The sequence below is a fragment of the Plasmodium gallinaceum genome (assembly GCF_900005855.1).
Source record: "Plasmodium gallinaceum strain 8A genome assembly, contig: PGAL8A_v1_98, whole genome shotgun sequence".
Taxonomy (NCBI): Eukaryota; Apicomplexa; class Aconoidasida; order Haemosporida; family Plasmodiidae; genus Plasmodium; species Plasmodium gallinaceum.
In genome coordinates this window covers 1,002,543-1,028,010 of record NW_021628265.1, presented here as the reverse complement: position 1 = coordinate 1,028,010, position 25,468 = coordinate 1,002,543, and the positions used below count along the sequence as shown (strand labels likewise).

Genomic DNA, 25,468 nt, shown 5'->3' with positions numbered 1-25,468 from the left:
AATTTTTTTTTTTTTTTTTTTTTTTTTTTTTTACTTTCAGGTTATAAATGATAGTTTAATATTAGAAAGAATTACCAATATAACTAAATTAAAAGTAGAGGAAAATGACGTAATAATGCTAGATTGATTTTTTAAAATTACAATTTTCATTTTTAATTTACTTTTATTAATTTAATTTTATATATACTTATAAAATTTTTTCTTTCGATTCAATAATGTTTTTTTTCATTTTTTTTTTTTTTTTTTTTTTTTACACAACTCTTTTCATTTTAACATATATTTTATTTTTAATTATTGACAAAAGTTTTGTTTATATACGTTTATAAAAATTTATTCTATTTTTTTTTATTTTTATTTCATCATTTTAAATTTCTTTTTTTTGCCATATACATTTTTTTTTTTTTATCTATATTATACCACCCTTTATTTTTAATTTATTTTATAATTGCATATTTTTTTTTTTTTTTTAAACATTTTAATAAATAAAGTTTGTATCTTTTAAAACAAAGAAATGTATTTTTGCTTATAGCAAGTGTGTTTTAGCATTATATATATTATTTTTTTTTTTTTATGTATAAACATTTTGTTAAACTTTTTTAAAATTAAATAGTAAATAATAGGAGCCTTAGAAAAAGGGTATTTATAATAATATCATGAATAAACAATATACATTTATCAAAGTTTTAATTTAAATATTTCTATTAAAAAATAATGAGTTATAAAAATACAATGCCTTCATTATAAAATTTATTCTTTAAATGAGCCAAATTTTATTTCTTAATTTTATTAACTCATATATATGTATATATATATATATATATAACAGAACTTAAATATATATTATAAAATAAAAAATTTATATAAATTTTAATAAAACTTAGAAAATTAAATTGTGTAAAATATTATGAACTTAAAAAAATACGTACATAATTGTATGCACTGCGTTTTAAAAAAAGAGAAATGAGAAAGGTAATATAATTCTATATATATACTTATTTGTAAAAATATGAATGAAAAAAATAATTATGATTATTTTTTTTCTCTCAAATATATGTTTTGGTATAAATAATTCATTTTTAGCATCAGCAAAGAAAAATAAAATTTATTTGAATACAATAAAAAAAAGTGTTTTTCATTCTTCAAAATTATTTTTTTATTTAAACAAACGAGATAGTTGTAATATATATAAAAAAAAAAATTTTATTAAGTTAACTTTTCATTCATTTAAAAAAATGACACACAACATTAATAATTCACATAAGGAAAATGAGAAAAAAAAAGTGGTTATTGAAAAAGATCCAAGTTTTATTAAAGAACGATTAGAAAAATATAATGAATTGAAAGAAAAAAAAAAGGAACAATTATTAAAAAATGAGCATTTAAAAAGGCAAATAAATATAGAACTATTAGATGGATCTATTAGGAATGGAGAATGTTATGTTACTACTCCTTTTCAAATTGCTAGTTCTATTTCAAAAAAACTTGCTGAAGATTCTATAGTTTCAAAAGTTACATATAAAGAAAAAGTAGAGTTGGAATTATGTGATATAGAAGATGCAGAAGAAAATAATAGTGACTTAAAAAATAGTAATTGTAATAGTTTATTGTGGGATATGAATGAGCCACTTATTGGTAATTGTAAAATAGAATTTCTTAATATTGAAAATGAAGAAGCAAAAAAAGTATTTTGGCATTCTTCAGCTCATATACTTGGTAGTAGTTTAGAAAAATTGTTTGGTGGTTATTTAACAATCGGTCCAGCATTAAATGAAGGCTTTTATTATGATATTTTTTTGGGAGATTTTTCAATATCTAATGAACATTATAAAAAGATTGAAGAAGAATTTAATAACTTAGTTAAACAAAATGTAGAATTTGAAAAATTAATTTGTACAAAAGATGAAGTATTGGAATTATTTAAATATAACCCATTTAAATTAGAATTGATCAAATCAAAAATACCTGATAATAAGAAAACTTCTGTATATAAATGTGGTAATTTTATAGATTTATGTTTGGGTCCTCATATAAAAAATGCTGGAAAAGTTAAAGCATTTAAAGTGTTAAAAAATTCTGCAGCATATTGGTTAGGTAATAAGAATAATGAAAGTTTACAGAGAGTATACGGAATAACATTTCAAAAAAAAAATGAATTAATGGAATATATAAAATTTCTAGAAGAAGCAAAAAAAAGAGATCATAGAAATTTAGGAAAGAAATTGAATTTTTTTTTTTTTGAAAAGGATACTTCCCCTGGTTCGTGTTTTTGGTTACCACATGGTGCAAAAATATATAACAAATTAATTGATTTTATAAAAAAGGAATATAGGTTAAGAAAATACGATGAGGTAATTTCTCCTAATGTATATAGTTGTGATTTATGGAAAACATCAGGTCATTATCAAAATTATAAAGAATGTATGTTTATATTTAATGTAGAAAATAAAGAATGGGGTATTAAACCAATGAATTGTCCAGGTCACTGTTTAATGTTTAAGCAGTTAAATTTATCTTATCGTTCATTACCAATTCGATTAGCTGATTTTGGTGTTTTGCATAGAAATGAAATAACTGGTAGTTTAAGTGGATTAACTAGAGTTAGAAGATTTCAACAAGATGATTCTCACATATTTTGTTCTTATGAGCATATAAAAAAAGAAGTTTTAGATACTCTTAATTTTATTTTTTTTGTGTACGATTCATTTGGTTTTAAGTATGAATTATATTTGTCTACTAGACCAAGCAAATATATCGGTAAGGAATCAACATGGGATTATGCTGAAAAAGAATTAAAAGATGCATTAAATTCAGTGAATATTAAGTGGAAATTAAATGAAGGAGATGGAGCATTTTATGGACCAAAAATTGATATATTATTAAGAGATAGCATTAATAGAACTCATCAGTGTGGTACTATACAATTAGATTTTCAATTACCTATTAGATTTAATTTACAGTATAAAAACAAGGAATTTGTAACACTTGAAGAAAATGAAAAAAAAGAAAATAATACACACAATGATCAAACAGAAAATGATAAAATAGAAGATAATATAACAGAAGAAAAAAATGATGAAAAAAATGATGAAAAACAAGAAGAAGGATCATTAAAAAAAGGATTTGACAGACCAATTATTATACATAGAGCTATACTTGGATCTGTGGAAAGATTTGTAGCTATTTTAATTGAACATACAGCAGGAAAATTACCTTTTTGGTTATCTCCAAGACAAGCTATAGTATTACCTATAAGTGATAAATTTAATGAATATGCTAATTATATTTTTACAACTTTAAATAATCATTTTTTTGATGTAGACATAGATTTGTCAATGAACACTTTAAACAAAAAAATAAGAGAAGCTCAACTTAAACAATTTAACTTTATTTTGATAGTAGGTGAAAAAGAACTTTCTACCAAAAGTGTAACATTAAGAGATAGAGATGATCCAAATAATCAACATATTTATACCATTCAAGAAATTATAGATAAATTTAATAAACTACTTCAAGTTAATTCTCAAAAATTTAACCAAGTACATCCATTTGAATAAAAGTATATTTATAAATTGTTTACAACAACAAAAAAAAAAAAAAAAAAAAAAAATTTATGATTGTCACATATATCTTATAATTTTTTTTTTTTTTTTTTTTTTTATATACATTAGTAATTTTCGTTTTAGTCTATCAAATGTATATTTTATTAATATATATTATGAGTAGGTAATTATTATGTTTTTCTTCATATTGATATTTATATATAATAATGTTATGTATATAATATATATATATAACTGCTATATATATATATATATATATATATATATTTATATCATATTAAGTTGAAAGATATATTATTTTATTTTGTGAAAAGAAATATTTTCTTTTTTAAATTTTCATATTTCTAAACTAGTTTTTATACATTCTTATATGTTTTTTTATTATATATTGATATATATATTTATATATATATATATATTTTAATTTTAAATATATTGAAAAAAAAAAAAAAAAAATAAAAAAACAATGTTTTTAAATTTAACTTTAAATTAGTTAATTTTTTAAAATTATGTGCCAATTTAAAGAATAATATTTCTTAAAATTTAAAAAAAATTAATTATAAAATAGCATAATACCAATTAATAATACATATATATTAACCTTCTTCATATTTTTTAATTTCATCATGAATTTGATTACTATAAGTACAACTTAAATATTTTATATTGTAAAATATATGACCCATTTTAGAGAATTTATCTACATCAATTTTAATGTTATTTCGTTTATGATAATTCAACATTTTTAAAAGAAATTCTCTTCTTTTTAACCATTGACCATCAGATTCCCATTCTCTTTTAGTTTCTGCTTCTGCTAATACTTCTTTTTCTTCTGTTGTGATATTTTCATATAAATTTTCTTGATTATCCATTATATATAAATCATAATTTATATAAAAAAAAAAAAATTGAAGAACATTTAAAAAGCATATATTTTTTTTAATTTATTATGATTATCGAAAGCCACATTTACTCATATTTTTTTTTTTTTTTTTTTAATTAAATTAAGAGGAACATTTTTTTATCTTTGTTTTATTATAAAAAATAATTTCATTTTTATTATTTCGTGAATATTAAATAATACCATCCCTCTTTTTTTTTTTTTTAAATAATATTTTTATAATTTTTTATATTATTTTTTTTTTTTTTTTTTAAGGAAGTGAGAAAAGATTAAAAGAACATAAGTGTTAAAGTTTTAACTTTACAATTTTTTTATTTTCAATAATACCTATTGATATATTTGAGCATAAAAAAAGTTCTATATTTGGTAATATTTTTTTCAAATATAATATGAGAATAAAATAATTTTCTCTTGCATATAGTAATAATATATATTAAAAAAATGGATATACATTTATATATGTAAAATATAAGGAAATCTTGCTATATTTAAAAAAAAAAAAATATTTAAAAATAAGCTTAAAGTTTTTTGAAGCCGAAATAAATAGAAACTGTTAATTTAAATTTATATAAGAAAATGTTTGAAATTTTAGAATAATAAAGATATAATAAATTTTATCTAAAGAATACCAAAATAATTATTTAATATTTTTAAAAAAATTTACACACAATATAATTTTATACAAATTATATTTTTATTTAATGGAATAAAAATGTGTTGCATGACCTGAACTATTAAGAAAAATTAATTTTTAGTTACATATTTTTTAGTGCTCTATATGAATTAAAAAAAAAAAAAAAAAAAAAAAACCTTTGTATTGTAATCCATATATTTATATATTATATATTTTTTATTAGAAGACTTAATACTATTTTTTATTTTTACAATAAATGTAAAAAGAAATTGTAAGTTTCACAAAAAATTATCTTCTATTTTTTTTTTGTTTTGTTTTACAATTTTAAAATTTTTCTTTTAATGATTATAATATTCTATCATTTAAAATTAATTTTATCATTTAAAAAATTTTTCTTTTGCTCCTGTTTATTCCAAAACTTTTTAAAAATTTGCATTTGTATTGACATTAAATGAAAAATGAAAAAAAACAAAGGTGCAATAAGTGCTAAGAGAATCATAATTTTTCTATTAGATTATTTCTAAATTTTTATTAAATATGGTTACTATTTTTAAAATATATTTATATTCATATAAAAATTAAAATAAGAACTTAATTATTTTAATTTTAATTATTTTTATTAAAAAAAAAAAAATAAAATAAAAAAAAATAAAAAAAAAGAATTTTTATCTTTTTAGAACACGCACAAAAATTTTTTTTTTTTTAAAATGCTTGAATCTAACTATACAACAAGTTTCTCTAATTAAAATAAATGCATGTGTAATTAAATGAATTAAAAAAAAGAAGCAATAGTATTAACCTCAATTTTTAAAAATTAATATTTTTTTTAACATTTTTGATATCTATTTTTATAAAAGTTTTAAATTTTTTATAAAAATTAATGAATATGAAGAGAAAAAGAAAAATATATATAAGAATTAAATTATATAATTAAAATGCCACATAATTAAGAGTTTACTCAATTTACAAAAAAAAAAAAAAAAAAGAAACACTATTTAGAATAATAATTAAGAGGATTTTATTTAGTTTTTTAGGTATCTTTAAAATTTTATATATCATTTTTTATTATATAAATTGTTACAAATATATCATTTTAGGTAATTATCGCAAATATATGTAAAATATATGTAAAATATATGTAAAATATAAATTATAAGTTTTTTGATATTTCATCTATTTTTATTATAAAGATTGAAATTTATCTCTTAATAATTTTTTTTAAGATATCAGTAAAATATATTTTTAACACATATCCGTAACAAAGATAAAATATTTTATGTAACATTTTTCTATTAGATATTCACTTTAGGTATGACACGTAAGTAAAAAAAAAAATAAAAAAAGAAATACTTATTTATAATTAATATATTTTTTAAGTAGTAAATTATAGTAGTGTACTAAAAAAAATGTTTTATAAATAGAGGAAAATAAAAATATATAGAGAGCTTATTTTTACTATATGTATTATATTTAAAAAGACAATACAATATTTATAGAACAAATTTTAAAAATATAGGGAAAAAATAAAAATAAAAAAACATTAATATAAATCTGAAGTTTTTTATAATTATATAAGAGACTTACAAATATAATATGTGATAAATATTATATATTTAAAAAAAAAAAAAAAAAAAAAAAAGTAAAAAGAAAAAAGAAAAAAGAAAAAAAAATATATTTAATAATTTATGTACTAAATTTGGGATAATGGAAAGTAATAATTTATCAGAAAAAATAACAGATGAAGAAGAACAAAACACACAAAATGAAAATAATGAAAATAATGAAATTAATGAAATAGATGAAAAATGTAATTTAAAAATGGATGAACCAGTAGAAACACAAAAAAGTGAAAACAATGAAGAAATAATAAATGAAGATAGTGAGCCTAAAAAAAATAAAATGGATATTAAAAATAATGAAAATGGTGAGGTATCAAAAGGATTTCTATCACCACCAGCTTTTCATTTAACTGAAATCATGCATAATGGGAACTGCTTTAAGAAAACACAAGGGCATGTAGCAGTAGAATTAAATGGTGATATATGTATATATGGTGGAATAGTTGAAAATAAATGCACAAACAATTTTATAAGATATGTACCTGGTATTAACTTGTTTGAAAAAGTGCGTTTAAATTCAAATGATATACAACCTAGAGCATTTTGCTCAGGAAATGTTATAAATGAAGATAATAAAAAAAGTATCATTTTGTTTGGTGGTATAAATGAAAAAAATGAAATTATTAACGAGACATGTAAATTTGATTTTCAAACAAAAAAATGGCTTATAATTCATAATAAAGTTAATCCATGCCCAAGATATAAACATGCTTCTTTTAGTTTTGAAAATTCTATATATATTCATGGAGGTTTAGATAAAAATGATCATGTATTATCAGATTTATGGTGTTTTTCTGAAAATATGTGGAAAGAAGTTAAGCAAATACGAGTAACACCAGAAGCAAGGCATGGACACAGTTTAGTTTTTTCTTTATATGGAAACGCAAGATTAGCTTTTTTATTTGGTGGTAATAAAAAAGGTTTCAATGGAGCATTATCAGATACATGGATTTTTAATATAAACACTAACAGATGGAAAGAGATTTCAAAATCTTCAGGATGTAAACCATGTGCACGATGGGGGTTAATATGAGAAATTATAAAAAAAAAAAATTATATAAAAAATATATGAATGTAGAAATATTATATAGAGCAATGAAAAAAAAAAAAATTATAAATCATACATATATTATGATATTTATAAATATACATAAAAATATATAAATTTATTCTTTTTGATAGTCATTCTGCACAATTATTTGATAATGAATGGATGATAATTTATGGGGGTATTACAAATGGATGGATTGATAACTATGCTTTGTCAGGTAAAAATACAAGATCTATAATCTTAGTTTCCTTTTATATAGATTAAATATATAAAATTATATTTTTTATTTATATTTTTTTCTTTTTTTTTATTCAAGACATGTATGCGTTGAATATATATACATTTTCATGGTTTGAAATTGATATAAGCACATCAAAGAGTTTTAATAGAGGATACTATGGTTCTCTGTGTTTTCTACCTTATAAAAAATCTTTACACATTTTTGGTGGAACTGATAATTCGCAAGAATATTCTGATGCTTTTAGTATGTCACCTCTTGTAACATATGTATCATACAAAACATTGACAGGAAAAATTGAACAGCTAAATGATAAAATGAGAAATTTAAGTTCTAATTCTAATGATAGTGAAAATATAGATTTATCAGAATTTGACATGAAAATTAGCGAATTAAAAGAAGAAGTTAATAATATAAATGAAATGATGAAAACTTTTGAGACTAAGTTTTATGGTAATAATTTAAATAAATTTATAATTAATAATAATATGATAAAAAAAAAAAAAAAAAAAAAAATGTATTTTTATTGAATACCACATATATAAGAATTACATTAATATATAGTGTTTATATTTTTCCATAATATTATTTTTCTTATGTTTTCTTAGAACTTGAAAAATTAAACGAACAATGTGAAAAAATACTTTCTAAGGATATTGGCTCAGAAGCTATGGAAAAATTAGAGGAGCGCATAAGAAAATTAGAGTTATCTAATAACTCAATTGATAAAGATAATTAGATGCATGTGCATACATTATAGTTTATAGCATAATTAAAATATTAATAAAAGATAATTAAGGGTTCTTTTTTTTTCAGTAATTTCTATTATTTTCAACGAATTCCATAATAAATAAATATTATGTTTTAAATTTTCATTTTTTTCTTTTTTCATTTTTTTTAAAAATGAAATATCTTATAAATTTATGAGCTATAAAAAAAATTCAATTTATTTTCTTAATTTTACTTTATTTTATTTTTATTTTATTTTAATTTTTTTTTTTTTTTTTTTTTGAAATATTTCTACCTAAAATTGTATAAAAATGCTTTAAATCCTTAATTTTTTCTTATTTTTAATTCCTACACCTACCAAGTTTTTAAAAATGACAACAGAACAAAATTTTTTTTAAGATAACAACCATTTTTATTTGTTGAGAAAAATATTTTTTTAAATATAAACTATATCTTTTTATTTTATTTATTTTTGTTTTTTTATTTTTTACTACATTTTTTTTTATTAATGTTTTTTATTTTTTTTTTTTAAAAACAAGGATTCTTTTACATTAAAAAAAATAAATAAAGTTAGTTCCAGATGATGTTGCATGATGCACACGTACATTGTTAAAAAAAAAAATTTAAATTAAAATTAAAGTCTGGATTAACTATTTTAAAACATTTTTTTCAAATTATTAATTTCTTTTAGCCACTTTATGAAATTCAATAGAAATTTAAATTTCTTTTCTATTTTTTTCGTATATTTTTATTTTTTCTTTTTAATAAAAAAATATTTACGAGATGCATATTTTAAAGAAAATTCAATTAAAAGAAAATGACAACTAATAGATTCTTTAATATAAAAAAAGATGATTCATATCTAACAAAATTTACACATGATACTATAATATTTGGAGAAAATTTATTTAAAATAATTTCAAAGACATTTACAAATGACAAATGTGAAATTTTAAATGAATTCGCAGGAGAAAATTCTGATTCCATTTCTTTTTGTTCTGAAGTTTTGCCTTTTTATTGTAAATCGGAAGTAATCCATCAAGAATCTATTTTCAACGTTCGTTTTGGTCATTCAAGCATTTTTTATAATAATTTTATTTACATTTATGGAGGAAATCAAAAAATTTCTAATTTCAATTCAAAATTAATTCAATATGATATAGGTAATAAATGTTTAAAAAAAAAAAAAAAAAAAAAAAAAAAAATTTATTAGCATGTTAATGTATTTATTTGTATTATTTTTTTTTTTTTTTTTTCATTTGCATTCGATAGGTACTCAAATTTTCAAAAGAATAGAAGAAATAAACCCACCCAAACCACGTTATTTTGCAACATTAAATTTAATTTATTCAAGTGAGCTAAATGAATATTGTTTACTTCTTTATGGAGGAAAAAGAAATTCATATATTACAAATGATACTTATATTTTTATTATAAGTAAAAACACTTGGAAACACGTAAAAGCTAAATTTTCTCCACCACCAATTTATGGTCATGTTTCTTTTAAATACAAAAATGTTATTTTTATTCATGGAGGTATAAAAATTTAAAAAAAAAATAGTTTTAATAATCTTTGAAATTAAAACTTTTATATTGTATTATATATATTATATTTTCGTGTTTTTTTTTTTTTTTTTTGTATATATGTTCATATATAAAAGAAAATTTTTTTATTTAAATAGGAAATATGGGGAATTCAGAAACAAACAGTGATATCTGGTGTTTTTTTGAAGAAGAAAATAAATGGGTAAAGGTTATGAGCAAAAGTGAATATTATAAACGAAATACATCTAAACCATGTGGTAGATATTTTCATTCATGTGCTATTTGTGTTTCTAATCAAGGAAATGATATAAAGGCTTATATTTTTGGAGGATTAAATAATAATAATAAATGTGTGGAGGATGTTTTTTGGTCTTATTCAGTAAGCAATGGAAAATGGAACCAAATTAAAAATTCCATTGGTGAAATGCCAGTAGAAAGATATGGGTTAAAATAAAATAATATCATCTATTTAAAAATATAATTCTTTCATTTTAATATTATTTGTATTTATAACTTATTTTTACATTATCAAATAATTTTTTTTTTTTTTTTTTTTTTTTTTTTGTGTGTGTGTGTAGTCATAGCTCAATAGTTTTAAATGGAAGATGGTTTGTCATATTTGGTGGATTTAATTTAAGATGGTACCACAAGGCACAACTCTTAGGTATAAAAATTTTACAAATTTTATATATATAAAATTATATATTAGAAGATTATGTATATACTTTTTTTTTTTTATAGACATACATGCTTATGATATAAAATTAAATACTTGGTCAAATTTAAATGTATATGGTATGTTACCAGTAACTCACCATTTCTATGGAAATATTGTTCAAATTGATGAAAATGGCTATTTTTTAATTTTTGGTGGTTTAAGAAATAATATACCTTGTTCCAATGTATATAAGTATACTCCTTTATTTGCGTCTCATTATTTTAAGTATAAGAATATAAAAAAAAATAAAAAAAATTTAATCATAAGTATATATATATATGAATATAAGTAAATTTATAATACACTTTTTTTTTTTTTTTTTTTTTATTATTAAATTGTAGAATTTTACATAATAAATTAGATGAATTACATGAAAAAATAGAATCTTTTGAAACTAATCCCAAAAAATCATTAAATCCATTATTTAGAAAAGAAATAAATGAATTAAAAAAATCTTTAAGTGGAATTACCTTTACGTTCGTTAGATACATACAATTAATAAGTGATATAAATGAGAAAATAAAAATTTCAAATAAATTAGCCAAAATAAATTATTCTCGTTTATCAGCAAAGTTTGAATCTCAAGAAAAATATTATAAAGACTTAATTAAAAGAACTCAAGCATTGAATGACTCTACAACAGATTCTTCATGTGAATTTAAAGAGGGATTATCAAAAGAAAGTAGCGAAAAAGAAAATTTAATAAACCAATGCTCTAGTTCTTCATTTTCTAGTCAAGATAACAATGAAGTTAATTATGAATCACTAATATATGAAGGAATTAATGAAAACAAAAAAGTATGAAAAAAAAAAAATTGAGAAAAAGAAAACATAGTTTTAATGAATTACTAATCGTTCTAGTTCTTATTTACAACTATTTTTCCAACATAAATTGAACATGAAGTTAAAGGTGGTAAAAAATAGTTTTTATAATAATATGTTAAAAATAGTAAACATATAATATTTTAAATTAACAAATAGTAATAAACAACTAAAATAATTAAATAATTAAATATAATTTAATATTATTATAGTATTAAAAAGATAGGCAAAACAATTTATTACCAAAAACTTGATTTATATTTAATAATATACAATCGTTAAAAAATCTACAAAATTATGACTCCACTTTATTAAATAAATAATTTAATTAATCTTAAAATGCATATTTTTCATTTCTCTTTTCCCTAATTTTTTTTTCTTTTTTAAAAAAAAAATATAAATTTGTAAAACATGTTTATTCATAATGTTATTTTAATCTTCATTCTAATAAAAAATAATTTTTTTTTTAATTTAAAATTTTAACACAATTTTTTATATTTTAGTTTCATTGATTTTTCAATTTCAATTTATGTAATATTAACATTTTTTTCGTATTTAATAATTTAATGTTAATATCATTGCAACTGCTTTGATGTTACTATATTATTAATATTTTATTTTATTTTTTATTAGAGTTTCATGTATATAAAATCATGAAAAAATGTCTGTTAATGATACTAATCAAATATTTTTATAATTAAAAAAAAATATATATATATATATATATGTATATTATAAAAATATGGAATAATAATTTTAATTTTTTAAATTTAATTTAAAAACCAATATTTTTTTTTTTATTATATATTATATCTTTAATATTTAAAAAAAAAATTTTTTTTTTTAATTTATTTTGTTTTATTTTAATTTTATTTCATTTTATTTTTTTTTTCCTCTTCACACGCACTAAAAAGATAAATTAATTTTTGAGTTTTCTAGCTCATTATTATTTTTATTATTTTTTTTTTAAACAAAATATTTAAAAATTAAAAAATATCTTTGAAAATAATTTTAATTTTTAAAAAAAACATAATTTAAAAAAGAGAATATATAATATATATTTATATATATATATATATACATGTAGAATTTTAATTTTTTTCTTTATTCTTGTGTTTTGAAAAAAATGGTTTTTATTCCTGTTGAAGTTATTTTTAAGAAATTCCCAAATTTTTCTAAAGATAGAGTAAAATTTCTGAGGCGATATAGGTAATAAGAAAAAATAATGAAACATATAAGAATAAAAAAAATTGTAATTTTTTGAATTAACAAAATAACTTTAAAATATCTTAATTGTACAACATTTTATTTTATAAATGATATTTTACAATTATATTGTTTTTATGATTTAAATATTTTTAATAATTTATAACTTTTTTTTTTAAAAATATTTTTAAAATTTAAGAATATATTTAATATTATAATTGTAATTCTTTAATATTTTATCTTATAAATATATATGTCAATAAATTTAATTTTTTTTTTGTTCAGTTTTCTTAGTTTATTTTTGGGTGGTTTGTTTGTTTATAAAGCTCATAAGCCAGATTTTAGTATAAGGCATTATAATCCTTCTTATTTTTACAAACGTCATTTAGACAAATTAAAAAAAAAAGGATTAATAAACGAAGAAAAGTATAATAAATATTTGGATAATTAAAAATGAAGTTGAATACACATTTTTAGGAAGGAGAATTCATGTAAAAAACTGTTATGCTTAATTATTAAAAAAAAATATTTTCCTTTTTTTTTTTTTGAATATATATATTCAATAACTTTTAATGTTTATAAGAAGAAATTTAAACTTTTGCAACTTATGTTAAATTCATTTACTTTTTTATAAGCATTTATTTTGTGTACTATTGATAAAAAAAGTATATTTATTTTATTTTTTAAACAGCAATTTACCTATTATTTTTATTCTTTAGAAAACTTTGAAAATATTATTTTTCCTATTTTTACTTTTTTTTTTGTTTTTTTTAACTATTTTATTTATAAAACTATATAATTATTAATAATAATAAAAAAAAATTTTGCTTATATTTTAAAATGAATTGTTAGAATTAATTATGTATTTAAAATAAAAAAAAGAAATTTAAATTAAAATTGAAAAAAAATAAGTTTTAATAAAAAAAAGGAATGTAACGTCAAAGAAAAGTTTAACTTATAATCACACTACTTTAATTATAGAAATCTTATAAAAATAAAATATTTCTTTTCTTGTATAACTGATAATAAAATATGAATATTATGCATATAAAAAAAAAAAAAAAAAAAAAATAGATACATACTAATTAAAAAAATACAGTGAAATGAATTATATAATGGATAATTTTTTTTTAAAAAAATACTACTGCAATTTAAAAATTAGGTGAATATGAATACAATTTTTTTTTTAAGAACATTTCAACTTTATTTTATTTTTTTTTTTTTTTTTAATATATGCATATTTTTTATATTTGTATAACAAATTTTTAAATTTTTTGTTGAAATTTAACATATTAACATTTAAAGTTATAAAGAAATAAAAACTTAAAATTTAAATGTTTCAATAATAACATTAACAATTTCAATAATATTTTAAAAATTATTTTTTTAATAGGAATGATTGTTACATATATTATGGATATGATGTTGATAAATAATCTTATGATAAAACGATATATATAAAATAGTACAAAATATTGATATATTTAATCTCCTTATTTTCGAAAGAGAAGTTTTTTTTTTATCATTTAAGTATTTTTATATTTACATTTTTTTTTTTCTAATTATATATAATTTTATGAGAATAAAATAAAATAAAATAAATAATATAAAATTATATTATTACTAGCTTAAAATAAGGTTAAAGAGTTAAATAAATGATAAATTAATGCAGAATAAAATTAACATAAAAAAAAAGGAATATTGAAGAGAAAAAATAAAATAAAAAAAGCTGTATATTAAAAAAGAATAAAGATAAGAAGAAAAATAAAGCATATATATATATGTATATATGAAAAGTACAAAATAGTAAAAAAAAATATAAAGTATATATATATATATGACGTAGTAAAAATGAAATTAGTGTCGTTTTTAATGAAATTAACTAATGAAAATGTTACGATTGAATTAAAAAATGGAACATTAATAACAGGTGTTATAACTGGAGTGGATATAAAAATGAATACTCATATGAAAAATGTTAAAGTTGTAATTAAACATAAAAACATTGGTGAATATAATGTTAATAATAAACAGTTTTTATCATTAGAACATGTAACTATTAGGGGTAACAATATAAGATATTTTATTTTATCAGATAGCTTGCCTCTTGATACTTTATTGGTTGATGATACGCCAAAGCAAAAAGTTTCAAAAGATAAATCTTTTTCAAATAAAGAAAGAAATAAAGGAAAAGGAAGAGGTAGAAAAATTTCTAAAAGATAACCTTATAGTCTTATTTTTATTAAAACAAGAAAATAAAAAAAAAAATAAATTAAAATAAAATAATAAAAATTTTAAATGTTATCAACTTAAATTTCTATTTTTTCTTATTTTCTTCTATATATTTATTTTATTTTATTACTTCACTTTTTTTTTACTATATATATAAACAATGTGTTTTTTCATCATTACTGATTACATATCAGTTACAATGTCTTTTAATTTGAATATTTTTTTCTTATATATTTTTTTTAATTATTTTTGTGTAACTTTTTTTAATTACATTATGCAACCCTTTTCCTTACAAACATTTAGTACATAAAAACTTTTTTAAACTTTAATTATTGTTTACTCAAAATCAAAAATGTTTTTCTTAATGTTAAATTTTGATATATTTTTATAATAAAAATGCTTCAATGTTTTATATCAATGAAAAAGAATGAATGAAAAATATAAAAAATTTAAATAATTGTAGCATTTCAAATTATATATATCTATAAATGAATAATCTATATTTATATATAATAATATAAATGAAGTTCCTTTTTATAATGTATTTCATTTATATACTCCTTTTTTTTTTTTTTTTTTTTTTTTTTTTTTAAACGTATATTTTAGATAATTTTTTTAAAAAATTATTTACAAAAAAAAAAAAAAAAATAAAAATGTCAAAATCAAGCATGTATTATAAACATTTCAACTTTTAAAAATTTCTCAAAATAAAATAAATTCAACATAGAATTTGTTCTTTCATTTTTATCTTAAAAAAAAAAATAAATATTTTTTATAAATATGAATGTTAAAAAAAAAAATTATAAAAATAGAGATGAATTTATAAGTATAACAAATATATAAATAAATCTTTATTTTTATTAGTTTTTAAATTATTGTAATTTTAATAATATAAATTAGCTAATTATAAAATTTACTTGATTCTACAATACAAATGACAAATAAAAAAACATTTTAAAGATTATTTATCTTCATAGAAATATATATACCTTCTTAATATGAATATAATTTTATTGAATTTAATTCTTAATTTTAAATAAATGAAATAAAAACGATAACACATAGGCATATGTATATACATATTTATATTTATATACATATATTTTTATTTTAATATATTATTTAAAATATATATGAAAGAAAAATAGAATATTTTTTAAAAAAATTTAGTGTACAAAATTATAGGATGAAGAATCTATTAAATAATGTAATTTCAAATTTTAAATTTAAAAGTAACTTAAATTTCAGAAGATATTTTTCAGGTACATATGAAAAAAATATATTTACTAAAAATATAAATGGACAGAATTTTCGTGTATATGATGAAAATATTATTGGACGCATAATTTTTTCGAAAGATAAAAAAAATTTCTCCACATTTATGAAAAATGTTATAGAACAGGTAAAATTTATAGAGAACATTTTATTCGCATATATTATCAATTTAACAATTCATTATAGTAACTTAATATTTTAAATTAAATTTTTTTATTTTTAATTAGGTTAAAAAAGATATGAAAGAAAATAAGCAATATCAAGAGGCTTTAAAAGAATTAAAAGAAAAAACTGAAATAAATGATAAAACTATGAAATTAAAAAAGAAAATTGAAGAAAATATAAATTTTTACAAAAATATAAAAGAAAAAAATGTGGAAGCTATAAAAATATTATATAATGATGTTCACAATTTTGTTAAATATTGTTTTGAAAATAACTATATATTAAAACATAGTAAAAATATAAGTATTCAATTTTTTTCAATTCTCAAAAAATTTATAATAAATTATTCAGATAAATTTATTCAGTTAAAGGAAAGGTGGAATGATAATAGTGCTTTTATTCAATTAGATAAATGGCGCCAAGAAATGGCTATAAAAAGATATAAAAAAAAAAATAAACAGGAAAATGAAAAAATAAATGAAAGTGATTTATCTGAAAATGATTCTGAACAAAAAATTGAGAATGACATGAATATTAATGAAAAAAATTCTGAACAAAAAGAAAACAATGAATTAATTTTAGCGTATGAATCAGCGTGGGATAAATTCGGAAGTAAATTAAAAGATATGCCATTTTTAAATAATTTTTTTGAGAATCCATTTATAGGAAAATTATTTGGAGAAACAGAATTAGCTGCAGCTTTAAGAGAAATGAAAATGTATGATAAAAATTTTAAATTATCAGAACTTATGTATTTATTTGAATATGTGATATCAAAACATATTGTAGAATCTTATTTAATTGGAGATGAAGAAACACTGAGATTACATTGTGGATCATCGGCTTTTAATTCTCTAAATGCTAGTATAAATGAAAGGAAAAAAAAAAAAGTTTATTTAGATACAAATGTTTTAATCTACAAAAATCATGAACTTAAGGGAGCTCAAAGAATGGAAGAAAGTTCACCCTGGTTTATTTTTACTTTTCACACACAACAAATAAATTGCTTAAAAAATAAAAATGATGAAATTATTGAAGGAAAAATAGATGATATAAGAGAAGTTGTTTATACGATTGCTTTATCAAAACACCCTGAACCAGAAAAAGAAGGTTTATTATATCCATATATAGTACGAGAATTTGCTATTATTGGTAATACACCTTCTTGGTAATTTTATTAAAAAAAAAAAAAAAAAAAAAAATATAGCTTAAATAAATGAAGACTACAGAATAATTTATAAAAAAAGAAAAGTAATATTAAATATTAATAAATATTTATTATCTATGATAATTATATTGACATATAATTATATAGTTAAACCATTTTTTAATTAAGTTTTTATGTAAAATAAGTTTGTCAAAAAATAAAAATTAAAAAAGGAAATCTATCTTTTTTATAATCCTAACTTAAAAATGTAAATATTGTTATAGTTAAACATTTATGTATACTTATTTTTTTTTTTTTTTTTTTTTTTTTTTTTTAATGTAATTCTTTAAATTTTACAAAATGTACTTATTATATATATATATATAATACTTTTTTTTTTTTAAATAAGATTTGTTTCAATTAAAAACATTATAATTAGGATTTTTTAATTTGATTTAAATTTTTTTTCCTATTTATAAAGTGCTATAAATTTGTTTAAAAAAATCCATATACACATGTATTTATTTTATTTTCCTTAAAAAACTTTTTAATTATATAATGATAAAAAAAAAAAATGTAAAATAAATATTTAAAATTTGTAAAAAACTACTGGTAAATATTTATAGAGTTTCAATTAATATATTAAATTGAATATTTTTGGTGAAATTATATAAAAATAAAAACAAATATTTCATAATTTCATTTTAAAAAATATACACATGGACATTTTTTTTTTTTTTTTTTTTCTAATTAAGTTGTATAAAATTAAAAATTTAATATATATATATATTTTCAAATATTTATATATATTATAAAATATATATTTAGGTGGATATATAAGCATAATAAATTATAAAGAAATAAGAAATATTAATATATTCATTAGTATTTATTTACTTATTATTTTATTTTTATTTTTTTTTTTTTTTTTTTAGCTAAAAAAGTAAAGGCTTCCTCTAACTAATGATATATCTAATTCTCCTTGTTCAGGAGGAGGAGAAATTTTTGTTGCATATTTTCCTAACCGTATTTTAAAATTTTGATAAATATTTTCTAATATAGGTTCATTATATAAAGTTACAAAAGAATCTCTAATAAATTTATTCATGATATCCACATTACATGCATGAGCCCAATAAGAATCGTGAACTGCAGCAAAACTAAAATTATTTTCAATTAGCATTTTTTCAGCTGTCATCATTAAATGAGAAGCATCTAATGAATGAACAAAATTTGGTGGAAAACCTAATCTTTGTTTATTTTTATGTAGTAAACTATTTTTGTACGATATTACACTAACTGTTTGTAAAGGAGTATTTACTAAAATCCTATTCCCTAATCTATATGGTTGTTCACATGGTAATCCTATTGGTGAAATCCAAGTAATAGGGATATTTAATTCATTTGTCACTTTTGATAAGTTATTAAACCATTTTTTGATAATCATTGCTCTTTTAAATATTTCACTTATTGATTCAAATATATAATTTGCAATATATTGAGATAATTTATTAATTGTATTTTTATCTAAATCTTTCCCTATCATGGTTTGAATTTTTCCTTTAACTTGATTTTTTGCACCTATTGATGTTACCCCATAACATATGGTCATAATGGTTTGTTTCACAACTTTCCTTTTTAAAAGATCAAATTTAAAACAATAACTAGCATAAATATTTTTGTTTAAGTCATTTTTAATCTTATTTATAACAATATCTAAAACAACAGAGTAAATATCCTGTGGTTCATCAAAAGGTACAATATTTACAGCTTTTCCGCCATCTTTATCTCTTCCTAAAGCTGCATAATGTTGTAATCCATTACAAGTTCCATCTTGTTGAATAGGAATATTACTTTTATATCTAGAAGAATCAGAACATTGTAATGCCTTAGATAAATCTATAGAAACAGCTAATGCTTGCCATGGATTATCTGCTAAACTCCAAAACTCAATATTATCAAAAGGATTTTCACTTAATTTTTTAATTTTATCAATATTTTGATCAACCCATTGAATTCTTTTTTCAAAATTTAATTTATCCTTTCCAAAATTATTTGCTAAATGAACCTTTAACCAGAATAATCCTTTTTCTCCTATCTCCTTTTCATCATAAAAAACAATTAAACTTCTACATATATCATCACTCATATGGTGCAAGTGAGGAGACAAAGGATACATTCTCCCTCTAAAATCTATGTTATGAGGAAAATATATCATTTCATTATCTTTTAATGTTTTTGCTACTGCTAATTTTTGTAAAAAAGTTGGTCTTTCACTAATTAAACATTTATTTAATCTATTTATTTCTTCTTTTAATAAATAATATTTTCTTATTTCTTCGTTATTATTACTTTTCAAATCTACACTTTTAGGTAAACTATAATTTTTATTCCGAGGTATTTTACCTATTGTTATTCCATTGAAATATGCATATTCAATGAAATGCAAAATTTCCTTATTTATTTTCCATTTTACATTACCAATCTCTGATACAATATTTTTTATTCTAGTCAAATTACAAACATTTAAATTAAATAGAGGCTTAATGTTACATCTAATAAAATTATTTTTTAATAATAACATCCCACCTTCTGAATCTGTCCATCTTTTAGGTTTACATATCATCGGTAGATAATTTAAGGGAATATGAGAATTAATTGCATTATTTAATAAATAATTAGCACAACATTCTCTCATATGCATAACTCCATACCAGTTATTGTTTTTCCATATATATGAATGGATAAATACAGGTAATTCTATTTTATTTTTATCTCTTTTTGATCTATATAATATTATATCTTTATTTTTTAATTTTTCTTTCTGTTTTTTACAAAAATTATTCTCTTTTGATTTTTTTTTTGTTTTTTTATTTTTATCGTCTGATGCTATTATCTCTTCTACATCCTCATTGGCATTTTTTGAATAATTTATTTTATCAATATTATCTAAATTTTTTAAATTGTGCACATGATTAATGTTACTTATATCGTTTGTATAACCTCTTATATGCTCATTTGTTTCCACGTTTTCTCTATATTCTTCGTTATTTAATTTATAAATATTATCATCTTTTATGACCTTATCCTTCTCTACATTTATTGTTTTATTTTTTTCATTACATTCTTTTCTTACTGTTTTTAATATATCACTTCTTTTATTTTTATCAACAATTATAAAATTTAAGGAGTTTGATTCTTCTTCATAATATTTTTGATAATTTAATTCTTTTTTATATTTGCAATCTGAATGCAAAAGTTCTCCACTATTTTTAGCTGTTTTATGCAAAAATAAATAATATTTGTATTCCTTTTTATATTCTTCCTTTGCTGTATTTATATCAACATCAATTTTTGCATTATCTATTAACATTTTTAATAACAAACCACCAATTGATGCTTTTTTTACAGAATTCCATTGAATTAATTCAAAATTATTATTTAAAAATAAATTTTCTTCATTTTTTATGTCCATTTTGATTTTGTCGTTTACTTCAATCTTATTCTTATTATCGTCTGTTTCACATATACTCTTATTTTCCATCATTTTACTTTTTTTTATTTTTTCTTTTATTTTATTCAGCATTCTATATTTTTGAAAATGAGAAAATGAAGCATTACCTTTATTTTTCTTTATGAAATTGTATAATAAATTATTTTTTTCCAATAATTGAAAATTTAATTCGTTATTAATTTCTTCTCCAATCTTAATAGCTATGTGTGTGAACAATGATTGATACGCGTATGCTTGTTCGAAATTTTTTGATTGAGTTATAACGTTATTAGAATATTTTTTCTTTAAAGGATTAAATGTATATTGAATTGCCCACTTGACTGTTATGATAGCTAATAATTTTTCTTCTATTAATTCAGGAAAAAAACATTTTTTATTTTTTTGTTTTTTTTCTTTATAATTAATAATTTTTTTTTCCAATTCATTAACCCAATTCAAATATATTTTACATAATCCTTGTATTTCTGTTATTTTATTCAAATCATGTAAATTGGAAACAAATTCCTCTGCTTCTTCAATAGCTTTTTTATATGAAGATCTTTCTATTAGCATTTGTCTTCTAATATTTATTATATTATTATCATCAACAATTTCTTCACACACACTTTCATTTTTTTTCAGTTGTTCATCATTTTCCTTTTTATTATTTATATCAATAATTTTATTTATATTTTTATCCTGAACTATTGGATAAATATTATCACCATAAATAAGTTTTTTTTTTTCTTTAATAAAATTCATATCAAATAAATTATTTATGTTAATATTGAAATTTTTGCAATACTCATCATCACTGACACCACTGTTTATATCATTCTTCTCATTTACTATATCTATTTTATCAATATAATTAAAAATTTCCTTCCCTCCTATATCACAAATTAATAATCCATTTGCAGCCATATATAGGTCTAAATTTTCAAAAAAAATGATTATTTCTTTTTCAATATTTCTTAAATACTTTTTATCTAATGTGTTAATATACATTATAATTTGATTTCTTTCTTCTATATCTAACTTTTTAATAGATGATATTAAATTGTGCAACTCAATTATGATTTCTTTATCTAAATTTTTATCATTGTAAATGTTTTCATCCTTTTCATTGTTGTGTTTATCATATTCTTTTATATTAATATTTTTGTTTTCATCAAATTTAATATTAACATTGGTTTTTTCTTCATTTACTTCATTATGACTTTTTCCAATATTATTTGTGGAATCATTTTTTTCAATTTTTTCTTTTTCAAGAAAGTTTTGTTTTATATTATTAACATTTCTCTTAACACTCTCTTCGCTATCATTTTTATATATAGACGTTAATTGATTCTTTTTTTTTATTAAATTTATATTTGTAAATATATTTACCTTTATGAAATATATTGGTTTGTGTCCTCTTCTTAAAGTAAATAAATAGTGTTTATTTGATTCTATTAAACTTTTAAAATTATTTGAAATAATATTTAATCTCATTGATGTGATTAAAAAAAAGAAAAAAAAAAAAAAAAAAAACTATATCATTTTATTAATATTTTCTTTTCTTTTTCTTCATTTTTAAAGTATAATTCTAATATTCATCTTGTTATTCATTAAAATTTAGAATAAGATAAACTTTTCAAACAAACATAAGCAAAAAATTTATTTTTTTATTATTTTTAACATATAAAAAATACACGAGAAAAAAAAAAAAAAATAAATAAAATAAAATAATCAAGAAAATATAAAGCTTAAAAATAAAAGGAAATATAAAAATATTAAATTTAAAATATAAAAATAGATGTATTATATTTTCATAATAAATTGTTTCTTATTTTGTATTTTTTAAAAATACATTGAAACTGATGTTTAATAATTGTAAGAATTTTATAATTGTTACTTTTTTTTAAGATTTCCCCTTTAAATGGGAGCATTACAAATTAAATGCTTTTTAATATTTAAGTTTATCTCCTTTTTACATAAATATATATATAAATTTTTAATTAATAAAAAGAAAAGGAAAAAATGAGAGAGATTAATGATAAACTACTCATTCAACATCATTTAATTTTTACATAAAAAAAAAAAAAAAAAAAATAGAAAAAAAATATTAAGTGCATTTTACAAATATTTATTTAAATTATTCTGAAAAAAAAAAAAATATTTTAAAAATTTGTTAAATTATTCAATAATCAAAACTATTATTTTTTTGTACCTTTAATTTCCATTATTTTATTTTATTTTATTTTATTTTATTTTTTTTTTTTTTTTTATATTAAGGAACATCATCAAATTTTCATTTCAATTAAAAAAAAAAAAAAAAAAAAATTAAAAAACACTTTTTTAATTTATATACAATTTTTTTGTTCTACATAATAATTATTATTCTTTTTTTATTGTTAATGTTGATTATATTTTTATATTATATATTTTATACACTCATGTACTTTTTTTTTTTTTTTTTTTTTTTTTTTTTTTTTTTTTTTTTTTTTTTTTATGAATTAATAATTACATAATAAAATTAAATGTTTTAACGATTTTTAAATTTAATTGAATTACAAAAATTTAGAGAAATTTGTGAAAAAAAAAATAAAAATTTTAAACAATTATACACATAAATACATCAAAAAGATGGTTACAAAATTAATCAAGTTTATAATTTTAAGGCCAAGAGGAATTCCTCAAAATTTAGGTATTACATTATTTTTAAAACAAAAAATTTAAATTTTGAAAAAAATTAGACAGATGGATATATATATATTTATGGTTTTATTTATTTATTATTTTTATTTATTTATTATTATTTCTCATATTTTAAGAAAGCATACAAAAATTAAATAATACACTTATTCGAATTGTTTAATAAATAGAATGATCATTTTTTTTTTTTAAATAGAATTAGAAATAAATTGTAATGAAATAATTAAAAATCTAAAGCAAAAATTATTTCCAGAAGATATAAAAAAAGGTATATTAATAATTTTATAACTCTCATTTGTTAATATACTTTTATATTTTATTTTATTTATAAAAAAAAAAATATTGTAGACTTAAACGTAAGATTAATATATATGGGTAAGATATTAGATGATAAAAAAAAACTAGAAGATTATTTAAATTTTTATCAGAAGGAACTTTTAATAAATAACAAGAAAGACAATTATTTTATCAATGAAAAAAAAAATGAAAATCAAAATGAAATAAATAAGGATATAAATAATCAAAATATTTCAAGAAGTTATAAGGAAAATATTCCTATTACTATTCATGTAAAAATTACTGAAAAGTCTACTTCTGCAAAAAATGGTGAGTATTTAGAAAATAAGAAATTATTATCATTATAATTACACATGTATATATTATAAAGCCTTCTTTTTTTTTCTTGTTCCTTTTTTCTTTTTCTATATTTGTTTGTTAATTTTTTTTTTTTTCATTCTTATTTATATTTTTTTTTTTTTTTTATATCAGCAAATAATGAAGGAAAAGGCATTAATACATCTTTAGCTCAAATAAGTTTAGTAGCTTTTGTTTTATTATTATGGTTATACAGATATAATTATTCAAGTATTTTTCCGTTGTTTTCAACAACAGTATTATTTTTATTTACTATTTTAATTATGACAATTATTTTTCATTCTTATTTAGTTTTATTCTTTAATATTGCATTCAAAGTTATAACAACAATTTATCAAATTATTAAATATTACTTTGTTCGCATATATACTTACATCATTCAAAAAAAAGAGAAATTATGTATTAAAAAGAAATTAAAAAACGATGAAAATGATGAGAAAAATTTAAAGGAAAGCTAAATGATGTATATTATTTTTTATTCAATTTATCTTATAAATTTTTTTTAATCAATTAAACACTTTTAATTTTTTTTTTTTTTTATTTTTTCTATGTATTTCTTTTTATATAATTATAATTATTAACATATAATTCTATTATTATTTTATCATTATAATTATTATTTTTATTATTATTTACATTTAATTTTTATATGTAAATGTTCCACTTGGGTTACATATATATACCATTAGAAAATCGTCATAAAATATATAAGAAATTTAAACTTGTCAAAACTTAGATTTTAATTCTTATTTGCTTTTTTTTTTTTTTTTTTTTTTTTTTTT

At 18.1% G+C, this 25,468-nt stretch overlaps 10 protein-coding genes across 10 annotated transcripts in view; 8 read left to right on the top strand and 2 right to left on the bottom strand.

The window, feature by feature from the left end:
- The window catches only part of ATG7 (autophagy-related protein 7, putative), a gene marked incomplete at both ends in the record, with an annotated part of 4,065 nt that extends 3,938 nt beyond the window's left edge, over positions 1-127 (top strand). The window contains one exon of the mRNA XM_028672576.1: positions 41-127. Coding sequence (XP_028529115.1) covers positions 41-127 — 87 coding nt within the window. The remainder of the gene's footprint in view (positions 1-40) is intronic.
- An 883-nt stretch (positions 128-1,010) lies between these two features.
- Positions 1,011-3,554, top strand: ThrRS (threonine--tRNA ligase, putative; the record flags this gene model as incomplete). Its single annotated transcript, XM_028672575.1, has 1 exon — positions 1,011-3,554. One exon carries the CDS (start codon positions 1,011-1,013, stop codon positions 3,552-3,554), a length of 2,544 nt encoding a protein of 847 aa, XP_028529114.1.
- A 602-nt stretch (positions 3,555-4,156) lies between these two features.
- On the bottom strand, positions 4,157-4,432 carry PGAL8A_00352600 (conserved Plasmodium protein, unknown function; the record flags this gene model as incomplete). Its single annotated transcript, XM_028672574.1, has 1 exon — positions 4,157-4,432. The coding sequence occupies one exon, from the start codon at positions 4,430-4,432 to the stop codon at positions 4,157-4,159; it is 276 nt and encodes a 91-aa protein (XP_028529113.1).
- Positions 4,433-6,799: 2,367 nt separating this feature from the next.
- PGAL8A_00352500 (conserved Plasmodium protein, unknown function) lies at positions 6,800-8,742 on the top strand (the record flags this gene model as incomplete). The annotated part of the gene is made up of 4 exons (XM_028672573.1): positions 6,800-7,737; positions 7,897-7,982; positions 8,082-8,456; positions 8,612-8,742. 4 exons carry the CDS (start codon positions 6,800-6,802, stop codon positions 8,740-8,742), a joined length of 1,530 nt encoding a protein of 509 aa, XP_028529112.1.
- Positions 8,743-9,549: 807 nt separating this feature from the next.
- Positions 9,550-11,799, top strand: PGAL8A_00352400 (kelch protein, putative; the record flags this gene model as incomplete). Its single annotated transcript, XM_028672572.1, has 6 exons — positions 9,550-9,895; positions 10,005-10,268; positions 10,415-10,721; positions 10,856-10,941; positions 11,019-11,220; positions 11,337-11,799. The coding sequence occupies 6 exons, from the start codon at positions 9,550-9,552 to the stop codon at positions 11,797-11,799; spliced, it is 1,668 nt and encodes a 555-aa protein (XP_028529111.1).
- Positions 11,800-12,943: 1,144 nt separating this feature from the next.
- Positions 12,944-13,474, top strand: PGAL8A_00352300 (conserved Plasmodium protein, unknown function; the record flags this gene model as incomplete). The annotated part of the gene is made up of 2 exons (XM_028672571.1): positions 12,944-13,026; positions 13,309-13,474. The coding sequence occupies 2 exons, from the start codon at positions 12,944-12,946 to the stop codon at positions 13,472-13,474; spliced, it is 249 nt and encodes an 82-aa protein (XP_028529110.1).
- A 1,400-nt stretch (positions 13,475-14,874) lies between these two features.
- PGAL8A_00352200 (small nuclear ribonucleoprotein Sm D1, putative) lies at positions 14,875-15,246 on the top strand (the record flags this gene model as incomplete). Its single annotated transcript, XM_028672570.1, has 1 exon — positions 14,875-15,246. One exon carries the CDS (start codon positions 14,875-14,877, stop codon positions 15,244-15,246), a length of 372 nt encoding a protein of 123 aa, XP_028529109.1.
- A 1,195-nt stretch (positions 15,247-16,441) lies between these two features.
- PGAL8A_00352100 (mitochondrial import inner membrane translocase subunit TIM44, putative) lies at positions 16,442-17,867 on the top strand (the record flags this gene model as incomplete). Its single annotated transcript, XM_028672569.1, has 2 exons — positions 16,442-16,657; positions 16,758-17,867. The coding sequence occupies 2 exons, from the start codon at positions 16,442-16,444 to the stop codon at positions 17,865-17,867; spliced, it is 1,326 nt and encodes a 441-aa protein (XP_028529108.1).
- Positions 17,868-18,773: 906 nt separating this feature from the next.
- On the bottom strand, positions 18,774-22,829 carry PGAL8A_00352000 (DNA-directed RNA polymerase, putative; the record flags this gene model as incomplete). The annotated part of the gene is made up of 1 exon (XM_028672568.1): positions 18,774-22,829. The coding sequence occupies one exon, from the start codon at positions 22,827-22,829 to the stop codon at positions 18,774-18,776; it is 4,056 nt and encodes a 1,351-aa protein (XP_028529107.1).
- A 1,134-nt stretch (positions 22,830-23,963) lies between these two features.
- On the top strand, positions 23,964-25,144 carry PGAL8A_00351900 (conserved Plasmodium protein, unknown function; the record flags this gene model as incomplete). Its single annotated transcript, XM_028672567.1, has 4 exons — positions 23,964-24,024; positions 24,229-24,300; positions 24,381-24,638; positions 24,801-25,144. The coding sequence occupies 4 exons, from the start codon at positions 23,964-23,966 to the stop codon at positions 25,142-25,144; spliced, it is 735 nt and encodes a 244-aa protein (XP_028529106.1).
- Between the last annotated feature and the right edge of the window lie 324 nt (positions 25,145-25,468).